General features: G+C 38.2%; 1 protein-coding gene across 1 annotated transcript in view; it reads right to left on the reverse strand.

The window, feature by feature from the left end:
* Positions 1 to 7679, reverse strand: part of VWDE (von Willebrand factor D and EGF domains) — a 65581-nt gene extending 57902 nt beyond the window's left edge. The window contains exon 1 of the mRNA XM_027574284.2: positions 7619 to 7679. Coding sequence (XP_027430085.2) covers positions 7619 to 7679 — 61 coding nt within the window. The remainder of the gene's footprint in view (positions 1 to 7618) is intronic.
* Between the last annotated feature and the right edge of the window lie 19010 nt (positions 7680 to 26689).

Here is a 26689-nt window from a genome sequence, read left to right on the forward strand (position 1 = left end):
TTGCAAAATTCCCTCCTACTGAAGTTTCCTGCATTCTTTAGTACAGGAAAGAATATGAAGTTTTCAGTTTTTCTCTTCTTTTGAAGAGAAATTTTAATTTTAAGGATTTTAAAGTATTGAAATCCGTTTTTATTACCAAGCACAGGAAAAGGAATGGTGTACAGGGGTGCAGTTTTGAAGGAGAAACAAGAAAAGACCCTGGAGAAAGGGAGATTCTGTAGTTTTGTTTTGTTTTGTTTTTAGGAAAGCCATTTTCTGACCAGCACTTGGCCTGGAAGATATTTTTCTGTCAAGCCCACAGAGGCAGAACATAAAGCTCCTCTCCCAGCAAGAAGAGAGAAACAGAGGTAGTAATCCCAGAAATATATCCTGGAAATATAACTAGAAATCAAACTCTTATTTGAAGTTCCTGTACTCTCAAATTATAGGAAGCACAAAGACCTGTCCTTATTTGGATACCATAGTTTCTTGTTGACAGAGTAGGCAGAAAATCTCCAAATATCAGCTATTATGTATGTTGAAGGAAACCACTATAATACAGATAATATCTATGAAATAGAAATGTGAAAGAAAAATTCAATTATTACTAAAGTACCTCACTGTGGGAAAAATTTATCTAGCTGAACAAAAACTCTGAAACATTACATAATTTTAAGTTACAGAAGTGTTTTAAAATCAAAATCAATTTCTGAACTTAAGTTAATAAGAGCACAATAAACTAGAGTTATTAATTTGTAAGTCAATCTCATAAGTCTAGCTTATAAAAACTATTATAATTTTTTTGCTTTTTGTTGTTTGCAGAGATAGCAATTAAACTGTATAAAATGTATTGTTCTTCAAGACAAAAAGTGTCCCCAAAGAATTTTTTGTGGTAAAAAAATTTAGGAATGAGCACAAAAGGTTTCTCCTCCTTTTCTCTCTTGCTCCACCTGTTTTCAACTTCCCTAGAAATATATAATCCAAAAAGCACTATTGACTTTGATGATCTCAAACTGTCAACATAAGACAAATATTTCATAAAATGTGTATGGATAGAACTCAGGGGATATGCTATCATTTCATTGAATTTTGAAATAACTCTAAGATCCTATCAGTACCACAGCATTGTACCTGGTTAGAAACTAAGGAAAATATTTAAAGAGAGATTCTAGTGAGGTTTGCATGAATTATTCAAATGTTTTCGCTGATATCTTTCCTGCAATAGAATTTTGTCTTGGGAAAAAAGTCACTAACTCCACCTTTATTCTGTAGAGTATTTCTCCTTCTTAAATGCTTCTGTAGCGCTCACATTTCCTCTGACTTTGCACTTTGAATAATTGTTTTCTAATCCAAAGCTAAAGATGTAATAAATGTAGTGGCAATCACAGCATAATAGTAACCGTGATGTGGAAATGTTGGGGTTTAGAGCAAATGGTCAAAAAAGAATTCTTGAGACGTCTTCAGTGCAAAAATGTGGTTTTATTAAAGCATGGTGACAAGACCCATGGGCAGAAAGGCTGCACTTACGTTGTGCCGGGTGACCAATTATATACTTTTAATTTGGGAGGGGATTAGGGATAGTGAAAGTCTGTAAGGAATTTTGGAAGCAAGGTTTTTAGGACCTTGAGGGGGCTAGCTATTGTTAGGAAAAGGTCACTTATTACTGTCTAATAAAACCTTAGTCATGAGACCCTTTAGATGTATTATCAGTGGGCCATATGCTTGGGGATGATTGCTAACATGTATCTTGGGGGGTAGAGACAAAGGAAATCTTCAAAGGAATATTTATATGTTAAAGGAGACTTAAAGGATCCTGGAGGTTGGGTCAATATTAATGTAAAGTTGCCTTTTGCCCTTAGCAAAGTACTAACATCAAGGCAGTTGAGTTCCTAGAGGAAGTCACTCTGCCTGTCTCAAGGACTGGTCAGTGGGTTGTAAGTTGTAAGGAAATTTATTTTTTTCTTTTGCCTTTGTTCCCTACATCAAACAATACTTAAGAAGTACCTAAGATTTACACCGAAAAATTTAAAAATTTACTTATTTTTATTTAGTATTTATTTTAGAGGAAAATTCTTTTTTTTTTTAAAGATTTTATTATATTTATTTGACAGAGAGCGAGCGAGAGCAGGAACACAAGCAGGGGGAGTGGAAGAGGGAGAAGCAGGCTTCCCGCTGAGCAGCAAGCCCAATATGGGACTCGATCCCAGCACCCTGGGATCACGACCCGAGCCGAAGGCAGACGCTTAACAACTGAGCCACCCAGGCGCCCTAGAGGAAAATTCTTAATTCATATAATTAATAATAACCCATATTTTGTACTGTTCATTTCATTTTTTTTCCAAAAAATCTACTTGTCTTTTTAAAAATGTTCAAGGTCTCTGTAGAAAATTTTAAAATCTTATTAGCAATGAACAAACCACACTCTTAAAAATCTCATTACAACCTTAACTCTAGATTGCAACATACAGGTAACTAAGTGAGAATTATAAGGATGGTTCTGGCTCCCATTTGGAAATTTGGGGACTTAGCTCCTCAAATACTAAAAGAAGAGCTCTACAATTAGAGCTCACTCATTAGTCAACAGTCAACTTTATGACATGAATGATGCGCTAAGCTTTCTAGGAAACTACAAATATAACTTTTCCCTCATAACAAAAGTACATTTAAATATACATTACAATTGACATTTCCATCTCTTCTGTCTTTCCTAATAGGATTCAAATAAGTGAGATCGTATATAATAGAATCTGTAATATCTGGATTTCAAATACTTTGGGAGAATGTGCCAAGTTATAAATAATAGCTATATAATGATACAATAAGAAACTGGTTTTCTAGTTTTGTTTGTAGATATAAAATAATCTGTACTAGATTGTTTTCTAGTTTAACACCATAGCCAAGATTCTTTAAGATTCATAATTGGTGGACAAACAAATATGTTAGGAAAGTAGATAAATCACTCTATTTTTAAGAGATGAATATGCTTACTGCCTGAAGACAGGTAGTTCATAATATTTGAGTTTATAAAGTATATAAAGTATATACTTTATATATATATAAAGTATATAAAACCTTTGGGATATTGCCCTATGGGAATTTCAAATATTTGTGAATTTTTTTAATTTGTGTAGCTTCCCTAAGGCTTCTGATACTCAAAATAAGACTATGAGTTTTGCAACAACACAAAAGACTAAAAAGCAAGGTCAGATAGAGTGACTAGTTTGCTAAATCTCTTTACTTTGCCCTCCTTCATATATCAAGAGGCAAAAACTGAATGCCTCTTGTAAAGTATACAAATAGATTCAAAGTAAAAGTATGGAAAATATCATACAAACAGCAACCACAAGAAAACAGGATTGGCTATATTAATATCAGACAAAAAAATCTTTAAAAATGTTACTAGAGATAAGGAGGGGCATTTTGTAATGAGGATAGGTTCAGTCCATGAGGAAGATACTCAGTTATGAATACACACATACACACACACACACCTAGAAGGAAAAAACACCTACTTAAATGGTAATAGTTGGGGACTTCAATACTCCACTTTTTTTTTGAAAGATTTTATTTATTTATTTATCTGAGAGAGAGCGAGGGGGGGGGGCGGGCGGAGAAGAACAGAGGGAGAGGGACAAGCAGACTCCACACTGAGCATGGAGCCTGACACAGGGCTCGATCTCACAACTCTGAGATCATGACCAGCAAAAATCAATAGTCGGATGCTTAACTAAGCCACCCAGATGCCCCACAATACTCCACTTTCAATATGAATAGAAAAATGGGCAGAAGGTCAACAAAGAAATAGAGCTAGAACAATACTATAAACCAACTTGACCTAACAGACATCTATAGAACACGCCTCCCAACAATAGCAAATAAAAGTTCTTCTGAACTGCACATGGAACATTCTTCAGGATAGATAATACACTAGACCACAAGATAAACCTCAATCAATTTAAAGAAGATAGAAATCATGCAAAATGTGTTCTTTGACCATAATGGAATGAAATCATAAGTCAACAGCAGAGATAAATTTAAAGAGCTAACAAATATGTGGAAATTAAACAACCTAGATAATTGATGGGTCAAAAAAGAAATTAGGAAGGAAATGAGAAAATATACTGAAAAGATTAAAACAAAGATATAATATACCAAAATTTATGAGATGCTGCCAAATTAGTACTTAGATGGAAATTTATAGATCTGTACGCCTACATTAGACAAGAGTAAGATTTCAATGTAGTAAGCTAACCTTGCACCTTAAGACACTGGAAAAAGAAGAGCATACTACATCTTAAGGAAGCAGAAGGAAAAAAGTTTAAAGATTAGAGACTATATTAATGAAACTGAGAATACAAAAACAATGGAGAAAATCAATGAAAAAGCTGGTTCTTTGAAAAACTCAACACAATTGGCATTATCTTTAACGAGACTGAGAAAAAAAAAAAAAGAAGACTCAATTGCCAGAATTTGAAATGAAATAGGGGACACCACTACAGATTTTATTAAGGAATATTATTACAGGGGTGCCTGGGTGGCGCAGTAGGTTAAGTGTTGGACTCTCGGTTTCGGCTGAGATTGTGATCTCAGGATCGTGAGTTTGAGCCCTGCATGGGGATTCACACTCAGCATGCCATCTGCTTAAGACTCTCTCTCTCTTTCCCCTGCCCTCCATCCTGTGCACTCTGTCTCTCTCTAAAATAAATAAATAAATAAATAAAAATATAAATAAATAAATACTTTTTAAAAAGGAATATTATTGGGGCACCTGGTTGCTTTAGTCATTTAAGCATCTGCTTCTGCTCAGGTCATGATCTCAGGGTCCTGGGATAAAGTCCCACATTGGGCTCCCTGCTCCGCAGGGAGCCTGCTTCTCTATCTCACTCTGCCTGCAGCTCCCCTTGACTGTGCTCTCTCTCTCTCTCTGTCAAATGAATAAATAAAATCTTAAAAAATAAATAAAAAATAAAAAGGAATATTATTACAATAAATTAGGTAAGTTAGAGACTGACAAAGTCCTAAAAAGACACAAATGACAAAACTGACTCAAGTAGAAATAAGCAATCCAAATAGGCTTATATCATGTAAAAATATTGAGTTTAAAAAAAAAACACACACCCATAAAGAAAAAGGCCAGATTCAGATGGCATCAATGCTGCATTCTACCAACCACTTAAACAATAATACCAATTCTTCACAAACACTTACAAATAATATAAAAGGATGGAATACTTCCAGACTCATTCTATGAAGCCAGTATTACTCTGATACCATAACCAGAAAAAAGATATCACAAGAAGACTGCAGACCAATACATCTTTTGAATATGGATGCAAACATCCTCAGCAAAATACTAGCAACGTGAATCCAGAAATTAGACAAAGAATTATAAACCATGACCAAGTGGAATTTAAACCAGGTGTGTAAGGTTGATTTAACTTCCAAAAGTGAATCGACATAATATACCATATTGATAAAATAAAAAAATAAAAATTCACAAGTGCTTTTCAATAGATCCAGAAAAATAATTTGAAAAAAATCTAACACCATTTTTTGATATATATACCAAACAAACTAGGAATAGAATGGAACTTACTCAACCTGATAAAGAGAATCTACAAAAAAAACCCCAAAAACCCCAAAAAACAAAACAAAAAACCCCACAAAACTAACAAACAAAAAAAATCTTCCAGTTTACATCATACATGATGAAGAAAGACTGGGTGCTTTCTCCTAAGATTAGGAATGCCCACTCTCCCAGCTTCTATTCAACATGGTATGTCAGGTTCTAACTATGACAACTAGGCAAGATAAATAAATAAAAGGTATCCAGATTGGAAAAGAAGTAAAACTTTCTCTAGTCACAGATGACATGAGCTTTATGTAAAAACTCCTAAGAAATCCACACACACACACAAGTTACAATGAACAAGTTTAACAAGGTTTCAGGATACAAAATCAAGATACAAAATTTAATTATACTCTTATACATGTGCAATGAATAGACTGAAAATGAAATTTTAAAAATCGATTCCACTTAGATAGCTTCAAAAAAACAAAATACTTAGGGATAAATTTAACAAAAGAAGCCCAAACTTAAACTCTAAACATCACACAACATTGTTGAAAGAAACTGGAGATCTATGTAAATGGAAATACATCATGTTCATGGATCAGAAGATTTAATGTTGTTCAGATGGCAATTCTCCCCAAATTAACATGATGATTCATCAAATCCCTATCAGAATACCGAGTGACTCCTTTGTACAAATAGACAAACTAATACAAAATTCATATGGAATTTCAAGGGACACAGGATAGCTAACCCAATCTTGAAAAAAAAAAAACAGGAGAAATCATATTTTCCCATTTCATAATTTACTACAAAGCACCAGCAATCAAAAACAGCATAATGCTGATTTAAGGATAAACATAGATTAATGAATAAAATTGAGAGTCCACAAATAAACCCATGTTTCTATCTATGGTTTTCAACTAATTTTCGGCATGGGTGCCAAGGTCATTTAATGGGGAAAGGACAGTCTTCAACAGATGGTTCTGGGAAAATAGGATAGTCATATGCAAGAGAATAACTTGGAGCCTTATGCTATACCATATATAAAAATTAATTCAAAATGTACCAAAGACCAAAATAAAAGAGCAAAAACTATAAAATTCTTAAAAAAAAATTGGGGTAAATCTTCATGACTTTAGATTTGGCAACAAATTCCAAGATATGACAACAAAGCGCAAGCAAGAAAGCAAGAAAAGATAGATAAATTGGATTTCATTAAAATTAAAACTTCCATGCTTCAAAAGACATCAAGAAAGTGAAAAGACAACTCACAGAATGGGAAAAAAATTGCAAATCACATATCTGGTAAGAGAATTCTATCTATAATACATATATAACTCTTACAACTCAACAACAAAAATAATTCCTATAACTCAACCCAATTAAAAAAACTGTTAAAATATCTGAGTAGTATTTCTTCAAAGAAGTATACTAATATCCAATAAACACATGAAAAAAGATTGCCATCATTAGCCATCAGGGAAGTGCAAATCAAACCACAAAGAAATGTCACTTCATAAATAACAGGATGGCTAAAATCAAAATCTCAATGTTGACAAGAATGTGGATGAATTAGAACTTTAATACACTTCTGTGGTACGACAGAACAGCACAGCCACTATGTTCAATTACTTATTTCCAGCGGTGGGGTGGAAGTGGGGTAGAAATTGCGCAGTTTGGAACTTAACTCTCTTCGGATAATTCGGATCCACTTTCCGCTAGGATGCCTGGCAGGTCCAGTACAAGTTTCTTACAGTAAATTAAAGGGACCTTAAGACCGGGATATCAGGAGGAAACAGAAAAGGGAACAGTAACAGTGCTGAGGGTCTTAGAGCGGGAGAAGAGGAGGCGACAACCTCCTGAGCGCAAAGAAAACATGGAGAGCTGAAAAGGTGCAAATTGACCATTCGGACTGCGGTAGGGGAGGGCGGAGGGCGGTGAGGGACAAAAATCAGATGCCTCCATAATGATGTGCAAGGACGCTCCACGTGTCATCCAGAAGTCAGCCCCCTTCGCCCAAAGGCCGGAGTGTCGTCCCAGCGCTCCCCTCCGCCTGCGCCCTACCTTGCCGACCTTGCCCTGGGGCCAGGAGCAGCAGCGCCAGCGCCCAGAGCCGGCCGAGCATCGCTGCTGCCGCGCGTGGGGTCCAAGGTGTCGCAGAGCCTGGGCTGTGGGTGCAGGCAGGATGCGGACACCTCAGCTCTCCTATCACAGGCCTCTTCCAGTCGGTTCCTGCTAAGTCTTCAGGGTCGCTGCGTGTTCTCGCCCTGGGACGCAGCAGCCCTTCCCAGGAATAGCTTTCGCGCCGCCGCTGAGCGGCGACGTCTCCCTCCGAAGCCACGCCCACCCGACGGGAGGCCACGCCCGCTTCCCTCCCGGGAGACCAAGTCCCGCGCCTCGCGGCTGTCGCTCCACCACTTTGGATCGCAACAGCAGTCGCACATCCAGGGGGCAAGCTCACGGGGTATATAGCGTGGCACCTCGCGTCTCACTGTCTTAACAAATGCTTTAAGAAAACTTGATAATCCTAGAAATTGTTCAGATGGACCTCCAATAAAAGCAGCCTTGCGAGGTTCTGTTGGAACCCTTGATTACACCTGTAGACGGATTCTTTTTTTTTAAAGGTTTCTTTTTTTTTTTAAGATTTTATTTATTTGAGAGAGAGAGAATGAGAGATAGAGAGCACAAGAGGGAAGAGGGTCAGAGGGAGAAGCAGACTCCCTGCTGAGCAAGGAGCCCGATGAACTGAGCCACCCAGGCACCCCTGTAGACGGATTCTTAACCTGATAATTGGAGCTGCTGGTTTGCCTCCAAAGGCACACATGCTTCTCAGAAGTTGCCCTTGTCACCTTAGGCCTCGGTGATGAAGGGAGGGGGAGTGGAGATTAATGTTGCAACACTGGTAGCTCTTTTCCTCTGCCTCTATGACAGTTTTGAGAAGTGGAAGGGAAGCCATTGAGACTTCCAAACACGCGGGGTTAGCCATCTTGTATTTGCTGGTGATCCCAGTATTCTTTCAGTTGTCCAGTGGTGACCCTGTAATTCAGGATCCTTCCGCACATGGTCACACAACTCCCAAGTTTGCCGCGGGGGATGGTCTTCAGTCTGATGTTATCTTCATATGTGTGGTTGCCTCTGCAGAGGAAGCAGAGGCCCACCTTAAAAAAAGAAAACAAAACCAAAAAAAACACAAAAAACAAAAAAACCCACAATTGTTTCTACATCATTCTATGTCATTAAATGGAACCTCAATTTCCTAGTTTTTCTTTGGCAGTCTCAGTTCTTGAGTCCCCTTATTCATCACCTGGAACTTTGCCCTCAGCTGGTACGCGAGGGGAAAGAAGACACTAGTCTTCTAGTGAAGAAGGCAGCCCCAAGGTCCTGGTGGGTTCCAGGATTCAGGCCACAGTTCCACCTATAGATTTAGAGGGCTGAAGCATGGATGAGGCATGGTGATAAACACGGGAGATGCCCAAATGCATAAGGAAGTTTTTCTAAAAATAGTTTATAATTGGACGCCTGGGTGGCTCAGTTCTTAAGTGTCTGCCTTTGGCTCAGGTCATGATCCAGTCCTGCATCGGACTCCCTGCTCAGCGGGGAGTCTGCTTCTCCCTCTCCCTCTGCCCTACCCACCCACTTGTGCTCTCTCACTCACTCACTCTCTCTCAAATAAAATCTTTAAAGAAATAGTTTATAATTTTTTTATTTGAAAGAGAAATTGGGGAGTGCCTGGGTGGTTCAGTCGTTGAGCACCTGCCTTTGGCTCGGGTCATGATCCCAGATTCCTGGGATCGAGCCCTGCGACAGGCTCCCTACTCAGCGAGAAGCCTGCTTCTTCCACTCCCGCTCCCCCTGCTTGTGTTCCCTCTCTCGCTGTCTCTGTCTGTCAAATAAATAAAATCTTTAAAAAGAGAGAGAGAGAGAGAGAAATTAGAATTAAAAATTTTAAAACTGTTTTCAGAAGTATAAGTATTAACCCATTTTGGGAAAAAAGTCTTTGCGGTGAACAAAACTTGTGTGTATCCCCCACTTACGTGCAAAGAAGGCACCTAATTATATATAGAACAAAAGTGAAAAATAACTTTTTGGTGGGGTTGGACAGATGATTTTCATCTTCAGGCCTACTTGTGGAAGAACAATTTAAGGTGAGCAGGATGAAAACCCAGAGATTTTTTAGTGTACATCTTTTGTTTCAGCTTATAAAGTCCTAATAAAATGGACAGAGGGGCACCTGGGTGGCTCAGTCAGTTAGGGGGCCGACTCTTGATTTTGGCTCAGGTCAGTATCTCAGGGTTCTGGGATCCAGCCCTTCGTAGGCTCCAAGCTCAGATTCTCTCTCTCCCTCTCCCTCTTCCTGTGCCCCTCCCCACCCTCTCCCCCCACTCTCCCGCTAGCTCTCTCTCTCTCTCTCTCAAATAAATAAATCTTTAAGAAAAAAGTGGGGCAGAAAAATAAACATCAGTTGTCTCAATATGTGAAATCACAAGGAATAAAGTAACAGTTATAAACAAGATTAAGTTGTAACAGGCTTTTTGTAAATTTCTTTGTCCAATAATATCTGTAGAAATGCAATCAACTTTCATACTTTCTTGGAGGACAACATTACTTACCTAATTTTCAATAAACCCTGATTATACGATTTAAAATATATTGGGTCCCATTTTTCCCTTCAGTTTTTGACTGATGAATACCATTTTATGAGTTTACAATAGACTTGTAACAACCAATTTTCCTTGATATAGTGAGTTAAGATGGAAAAAAAACTGAACTTAAATTGTTTTTCAAATCTCAATGGAAAAGTTATCTAAACTGGTGTGGGTCTGCATGAATACACCAAATAAAAATTAGTTACAGGATTGTGAGGAAAAACAAAGTAATAAAAATGATGTTTTAACATATATCTAGTGAAGTTCATCAAAAATTGTTATAAGATTCAAACATTTTTCACTTTTTCTTTATTTTTGAAAAGAAGAAAAAAAAAAACAGTGGATGCATGGTACCCTTAGTGTAAATATCGATGGCACTGGGAAAATGCAGTAGGTATCACCGAGAGAGAAATAGTATAGAATGTCTGAGGGAAGATGAAATGATGCCAAGAGTTAGTAAGTACAATGTAACTTGAATAAAGAGAAAAGCCTATCAACAGGAACTTTAAAATGATGATTTTTGGGGGGGGCGGGGAATAACTCAGCACTTGTCAGGTTCATTTGCAAAATGATGATGAACTTGTCTGGGTAAAACCCCCCAAATTCAGGGGGGCAGGAAGACACAGCAAATTAAGTGCACAAACCTTGGAGTCAGGACACCTGGGCTCTAATCCTAGATCTGCTACCTATTTACCGGCTGTGTCACCTTGGACAGCTCAGCACACTTAACCTCTCTTAACCTCATTTTTCTGCACAATGGGAATGATGATAGTAATACCTACTGCACAGAGTTTAAGAAACAAAAGTGTATATATGGGTGGGGATGGGTGCTGAGGAGGAGTCTGAAGAAAGAGCACTTAGTGTCTGGTGCAGAGTAAAGTGAATACATATAATAATTTACTGTTAATAAAACAAAGGTGTAACACCAAATAATTATTCTTTTTCTTATATCTTGTTATTATATAAAAGTGCATAGTTTCTCAGTGTCACCCTGTAACAGTGTACAGTATAATTTGGAGTGAACTTATTGAAAACACACATACATAACATAACATACATAACATAACATAACATACATAACATATGAATTCCTTGGCCAGTGTGTTTTACTAAATGAGAGAGTCTGGCTCTCAGATACAACTACTTTTTTTGGCAATAGCATCAGGGAGATAATGTCATTACCAAATCAATACTTAAGCTTCATAAATTAATATCTTGGCTCTGGTTCTGAGTTTATATTCAGGAGGCTATTGCTCCCAGACAGAGACACTAAATGGAATAGACATCTTGCTTCCAAGAATAGCAAGCTCCTTTTTCTTAATGAGGAATGGACTAGAGATTTGATACATTAAAGAAAATTCATTGAGAACATCCATTAACTGTGAATTTTATAATGTTTATTGTGGGCATGCCTCTAGGAAATATTGTGGAAAACCTGGGAGAGGGGAACTGTATGCCTTGGCATGAATGCTGGTTAGAAGAATGAATCTTTCCACAACCATGTTCGAAGCAGCATTACTCACAATAGCTAAAACGTGGATGAAACCCAAGTGTCCATTGATGGATGAATGGTAAACAAACTGTGGCACACACATAGAATGGGATATTATTGTTTTAAAAAGGAAAGAAATTCTGATACAATACAAACATGGATGAACCCTAAGGACATTATGCTAAGTGAAATAAGCCAATTCAAAGGACAAATACTGTATGATTCCACATACGTGAAGTACATAGACACAGAAGGTAGAATGGTGGTTCCTGAGGACTGGGGGTGGGGGCAATGGGAGTTATTATTTAATGATTACAGAGTTTCGGTTTGGAAAGATAAAAAGCTTCTGGAGATGGATGGTGGTAATGGTTGCACAACAATGTGAATGTACTTATTGCTCCTGAACTGTACACTTAAAGTGGTTAAGATGATAGCTTTATGTTATGTATATTTTGTCACAATAGGAAAAAATAAATAAAATGAATGAATCTTTCACCCATCAGCCAGAAGGCAGACCCTTTACTTAAACAGATCTCAACATTATAGGCTCGAAGGAGATTTTTTGAAATGTTCCATACATTAAAAATAGCTTAACCTCTGATTGAGTTTACTTTGGGACATAAACTCATACTCACAGAGGTTGACAAATTGATTACACCTCAACCAGCCATGCAAAAACCACATAAATTGCAACATGGTGACATAAGATTTACCAGCTAAGCAGTTCTCCTATCTTGTCTGTCACAATACTTTACATAACACTGAGAAATTACTTTTCAAAGATTTGTTTCTGTCATTTTTATACAACAAAAGCAACTTTTATGAAATTACTTTAATAAAGAAATTAACTTGTTTCAACTTAATATTTTCCACAATGTGATTTAAAAATGAGATTGGAATACTAAAGTTCCTTTGAATGGAGTTGGAAAAGGTGTATATTGTCCCTTTCAACAGCCATCCATATACATAAGTAATACTGTTTGCATCCAAAGTATATATTATAAAATGCCTTTATAACTGAAATGTCTGGCTAGTAAGTATCATGATTATACTTGAATGTTATTTAGATTCTTCTAGAAGACTTAAATAAAACGTTGTAGCAGGTGGGAAAATCATGTAACATTTCTATTTTTGTTTATATGATTTATGTTATCTTCCCCTCCTAAATCATGAAGCATTTTCAGCCACATAATTATAACTTGTAATGTATAATTAAATTCTGCAACTATAGAAGGAACTTTTCATAATATTGGAGCAGAAATTCCATTATTTAGGAAATGGATAGTTAGATTTATGAAAAAAATTGAATAAATGTCAGTAAATTTAGCTTTTGTCCAACTCTCCCACTCACCCTTAATCCAACTTAAAATAAGCCAGAATTTTATAAGATGCAAACTGATTTTTTGCAATAGCTTTACTGTAAACATAAACATAAAATTCACCACTTTTAGTGTATAATTCAATGAATGTAAGCATATCTACAGAACTGTGCAACATCACCATAGTCTACTATTAGAACATTTCCATCACTCTAAAGATAAACGTCATGCCAACTTATAGTTGCACTCCATCCCAACCTGCAGTTTTAAGCAACAACTAATTTCCTTTCTGTTTCCATATATTTGCCTTTTTGGACATTCTATAAAAATGGAACATAATGTATTCTTTTGTAACGGGCTTCTTTCACTTTTTGAGATTATCCATATTGTAGCTTTATCCTACTTTATTTTCGTCCTTTACTTGCTTTATTCCTTTTTATTGGCAAATAATATTCCATTCCACCAGTGGATATGGTGCATTTTGTTTAGCTATCAGTTGACATTTGGAGTTGTTTCCACTTTTTGGTCATTGCAAATAATGCTGCCATGAACTGAGTGTAAGTCTGTGTGTGTACATGTATGTTCATTGTTTTAGATAGAGATCTAGGAATGGAGTTGCTGGTCATGTGATACGTCTGTGTTTCACTTTATTTTTTTTCAAAGATTTTTATTTTATTTCTTTATTTGAGAGAGAGAGAGAGAGCATGAGCAGGGGGGACAGGCAGAGGGAGAGGGAGAAGCAGACTTCCTGCTGAGCAGGGAACCTGCTGCAGGATTCCATCCTGGGACTCTGGGATTGTGACCTGAGCTGAAGGCAGACACTTAACTGACTGAGCTACCCAGGCATCCCACCTATGCTAAATTTTTCTTTTTTTAAATTTAGGTCTTTTGGGGGGGGTGATTATAGAGAAAGCGTTCAGGGGAAGGGGGAGACACAGAGGGAGGGGGAGAGAGAGAGAATCTCAAGAAGGCTCCATGCTCAGCACAGAGCCCCACATGGGGCTCGATCTCACAACCCTGAGATCATGACCTGAGCCAAAATCAAGAGTTGGACACCTAACCGATTGAGCCACCCAGGTGCCCCTCCTATGCTAAATTTTTATAATTTAGCTAATACAACACCTGTAGCAAATTTCTCTGAGCTTGAAGGCAAGGTAAGAGCCGCCCCCCCACCAAATGCTCCCGTGACTACCTCATTGCATTGATGCCTGGGTTTATTTTTTTTTAATAAGCTTTTTTTTTTTAAGATTTTATTTATTTATTTGACAGAGAGAAGCACAGCGAGAGAGGAAACACAAGCAGGGGGAGTGGGAGAGGGAGAAGCAGGCTTCCCGCCGAGCAGGGAGCCCGATGCGGGGCTCGATCCCAGGACACTGGGATCATGACCTGAGCCGAAGGCAGACCCTTAACGACTGAGCCACCCAGGTGCCCGAGGGACACTGTTTTAGTCATCACTTAATGCTAGCACATCTATATAATGACTTAGTCCCAGCTGAGCTAGAAGCATTCTGCTCTACGGATGCTGCCCAGCTTTTCCTCTAGGTTTGGCAAACATTTTCTGTAAATGAACAGATATAAATATTTTCAGACAATATGGTCTCTGTTGACATTACTCTCCTGTCACTCTTGAGTGAAAACAGTCATAGGTAATATGTAAATTGTTGGGTATGGCTGTGTTACAATAAAACTTTATCCCCCAAAACGGACTGCAATCAGATTTGACTTGTGGGCCATAGTTTGCAGATCCTTCACAAAGAGTTAAAAGATTATTTGTATTGTTATCTACTTGCCTTGCAAATAGTCAATTTCTTCCTTTCTTAATTTCTAAATATATGACCTTACTTTTTGTTGGAATATTTTAAGGCTGTCTTAGAATTTCTGTATTTTCTTACCTGTATACTAATAAAAACAGTAAAAAAAAAAGATATTCTAGTTATATTTGAATAGGATTTACCTATTTTAGAGCTGGAGAAGTCACCAAAGTCAATGGCGTTTAAGCTTATATTAAGACAATTTGTCCAAAAAAAAAGTATGTATCAAAGGCTCTAACTGAAGATCTAGTGGAAGTCCTGAAGCCCTACCCACCAGCTCTGCAGAGGACAGTTTGGGAAACATGGCTTGAGGTCAGGGTACATATTCAGAATTCCACAGAGGCAGGTCAGGAGAGGTAAAGATGTAACAATGGTTCAGTGCAAGACAACTGGGAGAGGTGGGGACTAGGGCATGAAGTATGCAGTGATTATATAGAAACAGCTGCCACCACTAGCTGATTGCTGTACTAACAGAATTTGGGCCTATTTTGCTGGATCATCTCTTTTTTTCTAAAAAGCAAAGATTTTTTTTCTTCTTCCATTCTTTTATTTTTATTTTTTTAAAGATTTAATTTATTTATTTGACAGAGAGAGACTGAGAGAGCACAAGCAGGGGGAGCAGCAGAGGGAGAGGGAGAAGCAGACGCCCCACTGAGCCTGGAACCTGATGAGGGGCTCGATCTCAGGACACTGGGAGCATGACCTGAGCCAAAGGCAGACGCTTAACCAACTGAGCCACCCAGGTGCCCCTATTTTTATTTTTTTATATTTATTAAACACTACAATTCTAAAAATCAGAAACCAATTTAAAACAAACAGAGGGGCGCCTGGGTGGCTCAGATGGTTAAGCGTCTGCCTTCGGCTCAGGTCATGATCCCAGGGTCCTGGGATCAAGCCCCGCATCGGGCTCCCTGCTCCTTGGGAGCCTGCCTCTCCCTCTGCTTCTCTCTCCCTCTCCCTCTGTCTCTCATGAATAAATAAATAAAATCTTAAAAAAAAAAAATAAAACAAACAGAAAAGAAAACAATGCTTGTCAGACCAAAGAAACAATTCTGCCAATCAGCAACTTCTGCTCAGGATCAAGTTCTCATTTTATGGATAAGAGAATGGAAGATCAGAAATCCTGACTTTGGTAAGGCTGGCATGTTCTTTGATTTCAGTTTCCATATGCCCTTTCACAAACACATTGTCTTTGACTTGGGAAGAGAACTGAGCTGATCATGCAGTGGTTAAGGGAGCAGACTTTGTGGCTGGGCAGACCTGTTCTAGAAATCCCATGTTTGAATCCTATTATATTTTAGCATCTTCCTTTGTAACATAAAAGGATAACTGCATCTTTCCCAAGGTTGTAGTGAGGGTTAAATGGGTTAGTGAATGGAAAGCACTTAGTCCCATTCCTGACATACAGTAATCATTTGATTAATGGGGCTATTAATAAATTTTACAAAGTAATGAAAATTTTGAAAAAAAAATTAGTGTGAAAATATAGGTCTCATTCATTGGTTAAGTGTGACTATGCCCATATATACATTTCTGTCTTTCTTGGTCTATAGAATGAATAAAAGTCTCCAAAAATTATTGCAGAAATAAAAATTGTTTAGTTATATTAGTTTTCAATCAAGAAAACAACAAGGACAATGTGAGTGCTTTTGGAAGTTTCCAAAGGGGGATGGAATGAGACTGTAGCCCTCCACATAGGTAACACTGACAATTCATGTGCAACCAAAGTCATATAGGGGAGCCTATCTTCCAAGTGTCAGTGAAACATTATGTAGCTCAGTTTCATGTTTAATGCTGTAACACTTAACCTAGATGAGAAAGGAACTACACCTCAGAATAAGCAAACACAGGAATATAATTCACCAGAAAAGGAGACTGAAGAAATTGTCATGTTGAGGAAACATATGGCTTCTTATAAATTACATCATGTTGAACAATGGTTTTAATGAGAGACTTCCAATAAAATAATGCCTTTGAAAAGACCTCTTCCTTCCCCTTTAACTATCAAAGAAAATCCCCAGTCTTGCTTCAGGGAACTGAATTTCCTGTTTGTCATTTCTTAGAGCTACAAGTTGTTTTTATTGAGTGGCAATTTCAACTTCAGGCAGTAATGAAAAAGGCATACCACCAAAGCACTGTAATAAAAGGATTTTTGTAGATGATAGAGAACATTATCTGAATTAAATAAAGGTTTCAAAAAACAAATCACTATGTTCATGTTTCATTTCTTAAAATCAAATGTATAGCTCACCATTAGAAGCAGGATACAAAACAAGAAGACACCCAGGAGTCCTTGGCAGAAGATTTCTCTGTTTACAGTCCTCTTTAAACCTGATTATTTAAACAGTGAACAGCTTGCTTTAATAAATCATCATGACCTGTTCATAATGATAATCGTGGAAAACAGTAGAATAGAGTAAGTATCAAACTGGCAGCACAGTTGTGTTTTGTAATCTTCTAGTTGTGGGAAAAATTCCTAAGAAACCAAAATAGTATATTCATTATATTTTTCATTTAAATAAATTCTCATGTAGGCCCTGACTTTTGGGTACCAAAACAGATATGAATAATACATGGGCTCCTTAGTTTTAAGGTATATATATATGATATATATATATATATATATCATATATATATATATATGATACACACACACACACACACACACACACCTTATATGTATATATATAAAATTTTAACTTAGTTTTAAGTTGTGTCAGTCAGGTTGCGATTCTGGAAACAAACGGTGCTGTGATGTCGTAAGTCAAAGGGATGTAATGGAGAAATCGGATGCTCCTGCAATCATTGCAAGGGCTAAGGAAAGGACTCCAGTCTGGGTCCCAGGAATCTCACGGCACAAAGATCTGCCCTGACGAGGGGGCTTCTATCGCTGCCATTATCAGACACGTGCGTAATCAAACGGCTGCCTCGGATATACTGACTTGAAGGACCATCACCTTCTCTACAAAGCCGCGTTCAGTAGGTGGGGATGAGGAAGCCAGCAGTGCCTCTGCCCCTGCACCCTCCAGCACTGCTCCAAATAGCCGAAATGTTGAAACACGTTAAACGGAAGAGAATGGCCACCAGTCTCACTCGAACGTCCCCAGACGCTCAAGAAGTTGAAGCCAGGGCACCAGAAGTAAGCACTGCTACAGGAAAACTCTATCTTCACATTCTTTTCTGCCTGAGGAAAAGACATCTTTGCCTCTATTTCACCCCTGCAGCATTTAAAAACTTGTCTTTTTCTTTCATATCACTGAATTCCATTCATTTCTCACCTTCCTACTGACAATACATTAGCACAGCTCACCATCACCCTTTCTTGGGCTGATGAGTATGGTGAACTCACCTGCTGGTTTTCATTTGTGGCCCCCCTCCACCTCCTAACACCCCTGCAATGGCTCCCCTCCATCTCTGTCCGTAAGAGAGGCTGCAGGGCTCTCTCACCTGTTTCTCTGGAGTCTCCTACAATACAGCTCTCCAGCCATAATAAGCAGCTTGGAATTACGTGGACTGAGCAAGTCCCTCCTTGCAGCACTGGATCACTGGCCTGCAGTCTCTGTTCCTCACCTTCCAACTGGCTTTCCACTCCCTGAGTTTAAGTCTCAGCGGAGACATCTTTTTCTCCAGCGTTTTCTTGACCCACCAACAACTCTTCCCATGGCACTCATCCTCAGCATTCTCGAAACTCTTCACCCATGGCATTAGAAATCCCCTTCTCCTGGACTGTCTAACCCACCACATGGGGGGCGCGGTCCTGGAAGGGAAAACCGTTTCTGAGATGTGATGTTTTCCCCAGGGTTGACTCAGTGCCTGAGGCATCATAGACACAACCCAAACATGCCTAATTAAATTGGTTCTAGCAAACTTATGAATTTTACTGATATGGAATGGAAGGTCAAGATCCTCAGTGGATGAAATTACACAGCAAGTTCATGAGGAAAATTCAGAATAAAGCACAGACCTGGGCTCCAGAGCTCAGAGCATCCTGTCTGATACCTGTTGAGAGGTCTGGCTTCAGGTAAAGCAACTACCTACAAAGACTGCTTTGTCGGGGCACGTGGGTGGCTCAGTTGGTTAAGCGTCTGCCTTCCGTTCAGGTCATGGTCCCAACGTCCTGGGGTCGAGCCCCACATCGGGCTCCCTGCTCTGCGGGAAGCCTGCTCCTCCCTCTCCCACTCCCCTGCTTGTGTTCCCTCTCTCGCTCTCTGTCAAATAAATAAATCTTTAAAAAAGAATTGGACAAAACAACCTTGTTCTGACCAAAGAAAGAACTGGTTGAGGTTACTGCCAGTTAGTAATCTGGACTCAAGAGGGTATAGATGAAGGAATGGAGAATCAGAAATCTTCATGACTTGAATAAGTCTGGCATATAGTTCTATGACCTTCCAAATTTATCACATAGATCAGAAATGTACGCTCATGTATTCTTTTACAATAAAACAAACACCCACCGTAGGTTTATGTGGATCTTTCTAAAAAGGGAGAAGTTGAGACTGTAGTTCACCCCATAGGTAACACTGAACATGCAAGTCCACCAAAGTCATATGGGAGAATCTGTCTAGCAGGTAACAAGTGACACACTGAGTATCTCAGCGACACCCTTACTATTTGACCCTTGCTTAATGTAGTACAAGAAGAAACTACAGATCAAAACGTGCAAACAAATGAATATAATACTCTACAAGAATATAAAAAAATGCTGGGGAAACATGGTACTTATTACAAATAATGTCATGTTGAACAGGGCTTTAATGACAGACTGAATAAAATGAAGCCTTTGAATAGACTTCTTTCTTCCCTTTTAACTACCAAAGAAAATTCCCAACCCTGCTTAAAGGCACTAATATATATGCTGATTATATATCTTATATTAATGACTTTTATTTCATATTTATTATGTTGTTATATTAAATGCTATTAGTTAATATTAATTGAATGTTCCATTATAGTACATTATTTTAATCTTTGGAAATTATCAAATAAATAAAAATACAATGTATGATTTATTATGTATGCTGGAATTTACATAAAGACTTTCCGGAAAGGAAACTTACGTTTTGTGTTAAGATTTTATTCTTAAGTAATTTCTACACCCAATGTGGGGCTTGAACTCACGACCGAGAGATCAGGAGTCACATGCTCGACTGAGTGAGCCAGCCAGGTGCCCCAGGAAGCTTATGTTTACATCAAAATTTTTCACTAGATTCTGTTAGAACACAGCAAGAAAGTCTGAAAATGACCTTGGCATCTCTCTTTTCTTTATCTATTTCATGAAAGGTTTCTTTCTATGCTAATTTTTATTCAATGATGTTGTTAACTTCTTTCCTTGACCTATTGTTCTTACTTTGGCTGTGTTTGTAAATATTTTTGCATTATCCATCACCTCTAATGCTTTATCTGTTTTTCTGCCCACTGAATTACAAATGTGTTTCTCTAGTCCTGACCTTTTGCCTGGGTTTCAGTTTCATATAATCAGAATCTGCCTCCAACATGACCAAGACTTAGCTTATTTATAATGTATACATTTGTCCATGATCTGGGCTGTGTGTAATTCCTCAGCCTCAGCTCCTCATACTTCTTGCTTCACACTTAGACACCATGAAAACAAACTCTGTTCTCATCTCCAGTACATTTGCTTTTATCTACTGGTATTGAAATTTTATGTTTCAAGTTTTATCTTACCCACTAGGCTCTAAGCTCCATAAGGAGCAGAACCTTGCTTATTATTCATCTTTGAGAACCCAGTGCCTAACTTAGTGTTTAATATTGATAACAAAAACATTGTTAGATTGAACTGGACCAAACTAAAATTGATCTATTTCAACCCTACATCTGTCATAAAGATCTCTTCCAAATACCCTTAATATGGACCTTTTATATCTATGAAATTTATATTTAGATGAGAAAATGCTTACTCAAGGGTATATTTAAAAATTTGTCTAATTTTGTTAATGAATTCCTCAGAAAGCAATAAATAATTTGTATTTCAACCAGCAATGCATGAGAGTTGCCCTTCTTCATATTCATGGCAACATCAGATAGTATACTTTTTTTTTTTTTAAGTAGGCTCCACACCCAGCATGCAGTACAATGGAGGGCTTGAACTCACAACTCTGGGATCAAGAACTGAGCTGAGATCAAGAGTCAGACACTCAACCAACTGAGCCACCCAGGTGCCCCAGAGAGCTCCCTCAACACACTTTCCTTCTCTTTGGGATCTTAGTGCCTTGTGTCATAGCTGCTTTAGTGTACTCCGATACCTTCAAGCAACTAATTTTATTATTTGATATAAGCTACTCTATATAGAAAAAAAAAAACATGTCAAGAGCAGTCATAACACCAAGCTCCAAAGAAGGAAACAAAAAAGATATGTATGGGGGCGCCTGGGTGGCTCAGTTGGTTAAGCGACTGCCTTCGGCTCAGGTCATGATCCTGGAGTCCCGGGATCGAGTCCCGCATCGGGCTCCCTGCTCGGCGAGGAGCCTGCTTCTCCCTCTAACCCTCCCCCCTCTCATGTACTCTTTCTCTCTCTCTCATTCTCACTCTCTCAAAATAAATAAATAAATCTTTAAAAAAAAATATGTATGTATATATACACATATTTTGGATGTGGTGAGGAAAGAAGTAGCTTGTGGTACCAACTCCTCCTCTTTTCACTGAAGGCAAAACATTCTTGTGGGCCAGACTCTTCTCAACTTGATTTTTTAGCAGGCACGGCATAATCAGTCCCTTCTAGATCATGTCTTGACTGTTCTAGGGCATTCCTCTTAAGTTATTAGTTCAAAGGGAAATCTAGCATTTTGTGTTGGGTCTGTATTCAGAATCCAAATAAATGTGATATTCGTTACCATCATCTCTACTTCCTTCTTGAGGATCAGCCTTCTCACAAGGCCCAAGTTGTGGGAGTGCTGACAACACTTACTCCATCTTTGGCCTTCCATCTTGTTCATGCCCACACCATGGCCTCCCTCAGGGCTGTTTTCCAGGACCCTAGAGGTTAACCTATGCCCTGACCAGAATTCGGGAAGGCTTGTTCTGATCTTCCCTAAAGCGGCGCACAGAGGCTTCACATTTCAGATAACTAATAGAGATGACTGGTGCACAGAAGGTTCCGCGTTAGATAACTGCCCTTAGACTTCACAGCGATGCCCCTAGTTCTATAAAACCTGTGGATTAAGGTCTCCAGAGGCCGAGAATAGCTGTGTAGCACCTGGATCATCCCGACCACCGCTGTCAGTAAGTTACCCTGAATAAAACTCTGTGTAAATGGTATGGAGTGGTTTTCTTCATTTTTCAGGCTCAAAGTGCCTTCACAGTTTGGAGGATACTTTAGTGTCCCTCTTTCACCTTTCAACACCAAGGTATATTTCCACAATCAGAACCAGGAAGCTATTCTTATCAAGGCATCAGCCCCTGAGTCATTATACTAAAGTCAAGTCCCACCTCTTATTGATTTATTAACACCTCAGTTATATGTAGCCTGAGCCTAATTGTTTTTGGTAAATCTACTTTATAGTCATAGCAATGTTAGGAAGTAGATTCTTGTATTAATCAAGTCACAAATAACCATATTCTTACTTTTATTTTCATCACAATTATAGTCCATAAACTACACAGCATAAAGAAACTTGATGCTTATCCTTTTTGCTAAGCCCACAAACCAACAACGTTTAAAGAAATTCCCATTATGAGGAATCCACACAACCTAGAGAGTAAGGCAGCTAAGTAGAAACAAAGTTTACTAAAGGTGAAGATGAAGGATAGTGGTGGAGTTTTGTTAAGATGGTGATAAGCATTTTTTTTATCTAAAGGTAGACTAGCTAACCTAGACTGCAAAAGATCCATATGTTCATCTGTTTCACTCAAATTGGATTGGATACTTAATAGATTTGATAAATTAACAATTTTAATCATTTAATCAGTCAACAACCATTTACTGAGACTACTGGGTTCATATGATTCTAACCCTTCTCCAACATCAACACACTATATGAATTTGAGATGTTTTCTTATCTCTAAAATTGTTACAAGTTCTTTCCAGCTCCTTTTCCATTTAAATCTGTAAGTAGGCTCTGTCATGAATAACACTAACATTAAAATAGCAGCAACAACTGGAGCACAAATTCAAAGCCCTAAACTGTCCATATCAAATTTTTCAATAGTCACATGTATCGTTTTTACTTTCCTCATTTAGATATACATTTTCCTGAAAACAGAGCACTTGGAGAATTTTCATTGCTTTTCTTTTTCCAAATTCATATATATTTTCCTCTGTAACTAACACACAACAGGTGCTCAATATACAAGTTGAATTAATAAATGCATTTTGTTGATTCAGTTCACTGAGATGGCAGAAGACATAAATACAAACTCTAAATGCACAGAACACAGAATACAATGAAGAACCATAAAGAAGAAAGAGTATATCAAACATACTGTTACCTACAAGAACATGTAAGTTTAAAACGAAAACCATGGCCACTTTGTTCTGATAAGACCAGTCAGGATTCTTCAGATAAGTTTGAGAATCAAAAGCTTTGTGAAATATAATGTAAATTTAAAAGGTTCAAAAGCCTGCTTTAATGGCCAAGTTTTTGGAAACTCTAACACTATGTAAAATGATATAAATAAATGAATCCCAAAAGTAAACTTCCTTTGCAACATTAAACACACTCCACTTTTCATCATATAATACAGTACAACTCTAGTTACCAAAAATATCTACATTTTTGGAAGACTACATTTTCATGTGGATAGTTACACTGTTAGGACATATCTAAAAAGGACCCATCTGTGCCGTCTGACACAGGAGAAACTTATACAAAAAAACCCCAATATGGAATACAACAAAAATAGCTCCTTAAATTTACATTCTATTACAAATGGTATCCAAGTGTAAACTTGAAAGATTAGACAAGAAAGAAAATGTTTTTGTTGTTGATAGTACAAAATAACTTAGAATCCTTTTTTTTTTTTTTAAAGATGAGCAAAACAATTAGTTTGCCACTTAATATCTTTGTGCTAATTCCACTCACTTTCCAATGTAAAGCATCAGATCTGGGATGTTTTAACTGCATCTTCATTGTGTACAAGAGAGGAGAAAAACAGATGAAGATTGCTTTCAAGTCTATATTAGTTCTGTCCATATTTGAATAAATTCTAAAATAGTATTGGTGTGTAAACTAAGAGATTGTGATGATTGCAAATACTTAATAATGTCATATATTATTGTTGGGCTATCTGTTCAAAAAACCATGAGAAATATACAATAAAGGACACTGTTACCCCCTAACATGTGAACAAACAAAAACAAACAAAATCTTAAGTGAAAATATATAATTTTCCTCAGTGCCTGCTGTATGTCTTCAGAATACGTCTTACCATTAGAAATATGTCAACTATTTTAACTAACTCCTCCTCTTTTGACTTATAGTTAATTCCTCTATACAGCTTCTCCTGCAGGAGAACAGATGTAATATAGCTTATTCCCCATACAAATGTTTCCATAATGGTCTGAGTTGAGATTTCAATGAAAATTGACTCTATTATCTTTATTATTTTATTTTGATACTAAAATGAAGTATCATACTTCTATGATAATATTCTGGTAAAGCAACTGTCACAATATAAAAAGTCATTGACCCCATTATTGCTTGCATATACTATGAAAGTAAGGTGTTCTCTAATAGCATATCTCAAAGATAAATCTTCTCTATTTCTGGGGCTAGTGAGTTGTAAATGACTCTAGCTGAAGTTATCTTCCGGTTTAATAAGGATTATTTAATTGAATATTTTAATGCCCTTATGATGTTTGCTAAATAGAAAAGATAATAAACATTCATTTCCTCTCACTTCTCCTTGTATCTCTACTCAATTAAACAAAAGGATATTTCCTTTCATAGGAGTTTAGAGCCTGGTGAGTGATAATATTTGTCTTAGAGAATTGCCATCGCTATTTACATGATGGCTGAAAAGGAAATATGTGGTCTATAGTAAAAATATAATAAATTTTGATGTCTCTTTTTTTTAAATGTTGGTCAAATATTTTCTTGCAAAATATTTTGTCTATTTACAATAAATGCGTATTTTATATTACATAAGTCCACTTTTAAACATTCTTTATGAAGACATGGTATTTCTATTGGAGAAAAATGGAAAGCACTTATATACTCAGGTGTGTTTTTCAGGATACGATCTAATAAATTTGGGTTTAATATTCATTTTTAAATTGTGTGGTGGGTGAGAGGATAGCCCCCTGTTTTTACAAATCAAACTGACCTTAATAAAATAGACTAAAATCAATAAGCTAATAAAAAGACAAAATCATATCCTAAACAGTTATTAAGTCTTGCACTTAATCTTTTTAAAGCGGTAGATAATTGTACTTCCCAGACATGACAGATTTAGTTTTTGTGAAACAACATATAGGTATTTGTAAAATAAGAACAAAGTGCCTTTCCTTTAATATTCCTGTCTGTATAACTACTGAACAATAAGTAGGAATGACTAAGGAACACTGTTGCTGTTTTGAGCACTGTGCATTGAGGTAGGTTTTCTTTGGCTAGATTAAAGGGGAGGGAGGATCTTCCCGCAATAGAGATCTAATTTACAGTAGCCAAAGGGACTGTAACAGAATCGGTGTCTGCTTATCCTTTTTGCTAAGTAGAATTTCCTTGCCACGAGGATGCCTTCAGGATCTAGTAGAAGTTTCTCACAGATTATTAAAGAGATTTTAAGGAGTAGGCAATCAGCGGAAAAACCACAGGACCGCGAGGAGGAAACAATCACAGCCAGGACGCACGGGAAAACTAAAACGACCAGGGGCAAAGCGACCACTGGAAAGGCAGGAGCGACACCTGGGTCAGCACCAATCACAACACCCAGCCGTACATAAAGATGCTTCGGGACACTCCTCCTGTCGCCTGACAGCCCCCCATTTCCGCACCAGTCGGCGCCCTGCGCCCCACTCAGCTCCCTACCTCTCTGACCTTGCTCGCGACCTCGGCCAGTCTCCACTAGGCGCTGCTGCGGCGGGGGCAGGAGTCAAAGATGTATAGAGCCCGGGCTGTAGGGACAGGGAGGATGGAGCCACTTCCGGACTTCCTCCGCTGTTCTGCCACATTTCGGGTTGGCCAAGGGTCCAGGCTCGCGGTTCAGCCAGCCCATGGCCCCGGCAGCGAAGTGAGGCTGCTCAGGGCTCCTGCGTGACCCCAGCCCGCGACCCGCGACCCGCGCCCGCAGCCCGCCAGCCAGTCCCTCTCGCTGTTTGGTTCTCGCTCTCGCACCCCCGTGCCGGTGCTCAACCCCAGGGAAGGCTCGCCGGGTGGGGCTGGGCACGGAGCGCCTCTCTAAGTGCAACGGTTTGGGAATGACTTCGTAGTTCTAGAAACTGCAGAGAGGAACTGGGGTCTAGCCCCCCATCGGGCTCCCTGCTCAGCGGGGAGTCAGCTTCTCCCTCTCCCTCTGCCCCTCCCCCACTCGTGCTCCCGCGCGCGCGCTCTCTCTCTCTCTCTCTCTCTCTAAAAATAAAGAAGTGAATCTTTAAAAAAAAAATAAAATAAATTGAACCTGATAATAGTATGAATTGTGCTGATGAAGAAATGTAGGTCAAGGTTCTGAGAGGACAGTTATTCAGTAGGTTCACTAGAGAGTTAAGAATAAGGCCAATTATTGGTCTCAGAAGACTGAGTTGCTTCTGCAACCCCAGCCGAGAGACTCTGCTTTGATATATGAAGGTGCCAGATAACCTGCTTAAAAACTCAGCTGCTCTGTCCTCTAATTTTTTTCATCCTCAAACATTAAAAAAAAAACAACAACAGACAAAACCTAAGTTTATATGTAATCACTGCCAATTGGCTCTTCCT

Source organism: Zalophus californianus, chromosome 12 (genome assembly GCF_009762305.2).
Source record: "Zalophus californianus isolate mZalCal1 chromosome 12, mZalCal1.pri.v2, whole genome shotgun sequence".
In the NCBI taxonomy this organism is placed as follows: Eukaryota; Metazoa; Chordata; class Mammalia; order Carnivora; family Otariidae; genus Zalophus; species Zalophus californianus.